This window comes from Vulpes vulpes, chromosome 11 (assembly GCF_048418805.1).
Source record: "Vulpes vulpes isolate BD-2025 chromosome 11, VulVul3, whole genome shotgun sequence".
Taxonomy (NCBI): Eukaryota; Metazoa; Chordata; class Mammalia; order Carnivora; family Canidae; genus Vulpes; species Vulpes vulpes.
This window is the reverse complement of record NC_132790.1, coordinates 21,821,846-21,827,845: the sequence shown is the minus strand read 5'-3', so window position 1 is coordinate 21,827,845 and position 6,000 is coordinate 21,821,846. Positions and strand designations below refer to the sequence as shown.

The following is a 6,000-nucleotide window of genomic DNA, read 5'->3' as shown; positions in this document are numbered from 1 at the left end:
TTAAGAATTGAATAGACAAACATTGTCCTCACCAGGGTTAAGCATGGGGCCCATGCCTCCTTCTATAAGTTTACATCAAAGTAATGACATTCTATATTTTCAGGGAGAAAGGGTGAGGGTATTTTTCTTTTCTTTATCTACTAAAGCCTACAGTTTGCTCATAAGCAATGATAAATTATGAATTTTTCCCATTTGACAGATTACTATATAGGCAATCAGATCTGATCCAAATTCCTAAGTTCTTGAGACTTCATGTCTCTTTCTAGGCATTGTACGAACAATGCTATTGCGAATTTCTTTTGTTTTCATACTATACACAATGGGGTTGACCACAGGTGGGAAGAAGAGGTAGGCATTGGCCATGACAGTCTGAAGGAGTGGAGGTAAGTGCCCCCCAAAGCGATGCAGCAAGGAGAGGCTAATCATGGGCACATAGTACACCAGAACAGCACAGATGTGTGACACACATGTGTTGAGTGCCTTCCACTGCCCAGCTCCAGAAGCTATTCCCAGTACAGTGTGAAGAATCAACATATAAGAAACTACAATGAGCAGTGAGTCCAGCCCAAATGTGGAGGTAATGACAAACAAACCCAGGATGCTATTGGGTCGAGTGTCTCCACAGGGCAATTTGATTAGATCTGAATGGAGACAGTAAGAGTGTGTGAGAGTATTGTGACCACAGAAAGGCAGGCCCTTCAGGAGGAAGAGCAGTGGGAACATGAGCACCACACTTCGTAAGGCAATGATGACACCCATCGCAATGATGCGGGGGATTGTCAGGATGGTTGTGTAGCGCAGGGGGCTGTAGATGGCCACAAAACGGTCTACAGACATAGTGAGAAGGACACCTGACTCCATTATGGTAAAAGAATGCATGGAAAACATCTGGAACAGGCAACCACCAAAACTGATTTCATTAATTCCACAGAGGAAAATGCCTAGCACAGTGGGCATGGTGGAAGCAGAGACCCCAAGTTCAACAAAGGCCAGCATGGCCAAAAAGAAGTACATGGGTTGGTGCAAAGCAGGGTCAATCCGGATGATATGAAGAATGATGCCATTTCCTAGGAAGATGATGATGTATATCAGGCAGAAAGGGATGGATATCCAAATATGTTCTGCCTCTAGCCCTGGAATGCCAGCAAGAGTGAATGTTGCAGGTGTGAATGCAATGGATCCATTGAAAATGTCATGGTGAGACTTCATTCGAAGACACAGGGAAGCACACAGAGACTAGAGAATAGAAATCTCTGGTCAGTTACTATACATCAAACTTCAAGCTCTTGATAATCATAAATAAGACATTTCCTTGAGATTCCTGGGTGGCTCCGTGGTTGAGCATCTGCCTTTGACTCAGGTTGTGGTCCTGGGGTCCTGGGATTGAGTCCCACATTGGACTCCCCACAGGTAGCCTGCTTCTCCCTCTGCCTAAGTCTCTGCCTTTCTCTGTGTGTCTCTCATGAATAAATAAATAAAATCTTAAAAAAAAAAACATTTCATTACCAAAGAGATGGAAAACTTATATCTGAAACAAGGACACACAGAAGCCACCCTATGTGGAAGAGATTCCTGTTTAGACATGTGGAAGAGTATTTCTCCATGGGCTACATGCCAAATACAAAAGATAATGTTTAATGCTCTCCTGGTACTGCCTGGCAGTACAGAAATCTCCACTGGGCCATTTAAGACAATGGAAGGCAGTTATAATAAGCATGGAAATGATAGCTTCCTGTGGAAATTGAAGACTGGAGAAGGATCTGGTAACTTTCTGCAGTTTGTACAGGAGTGAATGTAGGTAGCAGAAGGGATATAGCAGAGTAATAAAAGGAATTCATGGCTCTAATACTTAATATGCTTGTGATCTTGAGAGAGCCACTTAATTATCTGAGATCCAGGTATTTGATATAAACACAGTAATGGTACATAGGGTAATGTATGTAAATTGTTTGTCATTATATTTGGATCAATAAATATTCAGCTCAGGAAATAAAAGGAACAATTAAATATTAGAAAACAGGGCTAGTTTCTCCCAGTTTTTAGTATTTCCAATGTCTTTTTTTTTTAACTTACCAGTTCACTCTTTCTCCACCTACTATCCATAGGTGATGGGGAAAACTTCTCCGTATTTTGTAGGAAGGTAAATGTCTCCTATTGGAACCTGGTGTCCAAAGCCATCAGGATCTCACAAGCTGAACACAATGGTAAGGACTGAGGTTGGGCTAGGGTTCTTTATCTCGAACAAATTCATTAACACTAAAATTCTCCTCATCTGTAGCAGAACCTTGGGTGTGAAGGTTAGGAATCAGAGGTAAAATTCAGGGCGAGGCGTAGATTAGAGACGGTACATGAAAGTGAAAGTGAAGTATTTTTCTCATATTGGGTTCACGCTCTTGGTTAGGTATAATCAGTGGAGTGCTAATAAAGGTAAAAAAAAAAAAAAAAACAGCTGTCTGAGTAAAATGCCTGATCTGTACCAGTTGCCAATTTCTTTAGTTAAATACTCGCATTATGAGCAATTACAAGCCACCCATGTGATGTTGCTGAATGCAGAGCTGAGATATTTATAAGCAGCTTTCTCAACCTGATGCCAGGCAGTACCAGGAGAGCATTAAACATAACTACAACTGATCCTAGATATCACATACTTTCCTACCAGGTTAACTGACAGCAGGCACATCAATCCATGCCTCCCCTTTCTTGCTGTTTCCTTTTGATCAGGCTGTAAGTCTAGTTACTACTTTCCTTTATATGTGCTTACTTGATTGGCAGTTAAGGCATAATGACATGGAATATTTGAGGGAACAATTAAGCAGTGAATAATAATCCTTGGAAACTTCAGCTGGATTCCAGAGAAAGGGAGGGAACAAGTCCTGCTGACAGGCTTGCCAAGAAATATATGTTAAGGGTTTATAGATACAAAAGAAAATAAAGAGACAACAAATAATTAATTTTTCATTAATTATTATTTAAATATAGAACACTTTTCATATTTGAATGTTTTTCTTTCTATTGTCTTTTGACTTTATTTTTGTCCTATGAAATATACATGTCATACATAGCTTTTATGTAGTCAACATTCCTCTTTATAACATATAGTTTTTATATGTTTTTTATAACAGCTATCCCATACGCAAATTCAGTTTTTTTTATACAGCTATCCCATACATAAATTTAAAAACAGATACAAACTCTATATAGAAATGGGAAGTGATCTAGATACTGATATAGACAGCAATTGTGATGGGAGATTTTAATAGAATTGAGAGAAAGCAAGGAGAGAAGAGAAAACTTTAACTCCATCTGGAATATGTTTTGGGGACTTGGGTAACCAAGGATTTAATTTAATTATTAACAAATGTAGAGACTATTTTTATTACATATTAATAGGTAATTTGGTACTTCGTCAACCATTTTGAGGCAATATATGTTTTAGTTTAAATTTTTATATAAATATGACCCATATGACTCTTGACTCTGTATTCTGCCTTTGGATCTAAATGTCTGTTATGTCCTAGTCACAGTGCTGCAATTATTGTTTTTATAATATATAAGTTTGTATCTAACTGGTCAAATAATTTAAAAACATTTTCTTACTAACTTCTATATTTCTTCCTTTAAACAGTACAAACCAGCACATATAAGAATAGAGCAAGGACATAGATATAAACGTTAAAACCATAAAATTCTTAGGAAAAAAATATAAACTTCCATGACCTTAGATTTGACAATAAATTCTCAAATGTGACGCCAAAGCATGAACAACAATAAAAAAACCATAGATAAATTGAGCTTCATCAGAGTTAAAAATTCTGACATTGGGTGACATTATCAAAAAGTACAATGATAACCTACAAAATGGAAGAAATATGCACAAATGATACATCTGATAAGGGTTTAATATCCAGAGTATATAAAGAACTCAAGTAATTCAAAACCAAGAAGACAACCCAATTTTTTTTTAAAAGGCAGTGGACCTGTATGATTATTTCCCTAAAGAAAATATGCAAATGATCAAGGGTACATGAAATAACGATCAGGACTACAATGAGATACCACTTCATACTTACTAAAATGTCTAGAATTTTAAAAATTAAAAACTAATAAGTTGTGGAAAAGATAGGGAAAATTTGGAACCACCATACATTGCTAGTGAGAATGTAAAATGGTGCAAATTCTGTGGAAAGCTATCTGGCAGTTTCTAAAAAAATTAGGCATAGAATTTATATAATTCAGTAATTCCACTCTTGAATATGTACCCCAAATTAAAAACAGGTACTCAAACAGATACTTGTACATGGATGTTCACTGTAGCATTATTTACAATAGCCATATTGTGGAAACAACCAAAGTGCACATCAGCAGATTAATGTATAAAACATCGTATATACATACAAATGGGACATCATGCATCCATATAATGGAATAAAGTATGAATACATGCTACAAGATGGATGAACTTTGAAAACATTATGTTGAGTGAAAGAAGCCAGACACAAAACATAAAAATTATATTATTCCACTTATACAAGTAAGCAAATTCATAGAAATGTAAAGTAGATTAGAGGTTACTAGGGGAATAGGAAGTTACTGGTTAAGAGGTATAGTTTCTCTAACTGATCTGATCTGTCTGTTTGTCAAAGAAAGACAAATAACATGATTTCATCCATATGTGGAATTTAGGAAACAAAACAGATGAATGTGTGGGTAGGGGGAAAAAAAGGAGAAGGGGAGACAAACTACAAGAGACTCTCAATGATAGAGAACAAATTGAGGATCTATAGAAGGAGGTGGGTGGGGGATGGGCTAGATGGGTGATGGGTATTAAGGAGAGCACTTGCTGTGATGAGCACTGAGTGGTGCATTTAAATAATGAATCACACATTCAGTCTTCAAATATGCGTATTTTACAGTTAGAGCATATTTCAATTCAGATGCTAAATTTTCCTTGGCAATACTTGATCTATATTTAGAGTTCATAAAACTGAGTGTTGAAAAAGTAAATAATAGTGAAAGGGAATATAAGGGAAGGGAGAAGAAATGTGTGGGAAATATCAGGAAGGGAGACAGAACATAAAGACTCCTAACTCTGGGAAACGAACTAGGGGTGGTGGAAGGGGAGGAGGGCGGGGGGTGGGGGGGAATGGGTGACGGGCACTGAGGGGGACACTTGACGGGATGAGCACTGGGTGTTTTTCTGTATGTTGGTAAATTGAACACCAATAAAAATTAATTTATTAAAAAAAAAAGAAAAAGTAAATTCACATACCCAAATTGTTCCAAACATACTTAAAAGTTTTCCAAAAACTGACTCCAGTATCAGTTTTAAAGTATCTGGTTAAAGTTTTTGCATGGATTACATGTTGATATGATAATATTTTGGACATACCAGGTTAAATAAAATGTTATAAAAATTAAAAATAATAAATAAATAAATAAATAATGAATCACTGAATTCTACTCCTGAAACCAATATTGCAGTGTATGTTAACTAGAATTTAAATACAAAATTGAAAGAAAAAAAGACAAAAATTTGAGTGTTCCTCTGTTTTAATAAAAATGTTATTTCTTCCTCTCCACCCCCTCCCCAAAAGAAAAAGAGGTATAGAGTTTCTGTTTAGAGTGATGAAAAATTTTAGAATTGGTGGTGATATTATATAACATCCAAAATATTAATTCCACTGAATTGTATGTGTAAAAAGTATCATTATAACGAGTGTTATGGTACATATATTTCACCACAATAAAAAAATTGAAAAAAATCAGCATGCAAACAATAACATAGATTAGCATTTAATTGGTATTATGTTGAATTTATAGATTGTTTTGGAGTCAATATTATTACAATGAACAAGATGAAATAAATATTTCCTACATTTATTTCAGGCATATATAGATTTCTGTTTACTATTTTATATTATTTTTTATTTTTTAAAGATTTCATTTATTTATTTGAGAGAGAGTGAGAGACAGAGAGAACATGAGCAGGGCAAGCCCTGA

At 35.8% G+C, this 6,000-nt stretch overlaps 1 protein-coding gene across 1 annotated transcript; it reads right to left on the bottom strand.

Moving 5' to 3' along the window:
• Positions 1-234: 234 nt before the first annotated feature.
• On the bottom strand, positions 235-1,209 carry LOC112911774 (olfactory receptor 51G2-like). The gene has a single exon (XM_025988446.2). It carries the CDS (start codon positions 1,207-1,209, stop codon positions 235-237), a length of 975 nt encoding a protein of 324 aa, XP_025844231.2.
• Positions 1,210-6,000: the final 4,791 nt, after the last annotated feature.

Coding starts and splice junctions, on each gene's coding strand:
- LOC112911774 (XM_025988446.2), bottom strand. CDS start 1,209: ATGAAGTCTCACCATGACATTTTCAATGGATCCATTGCATTCACACCT.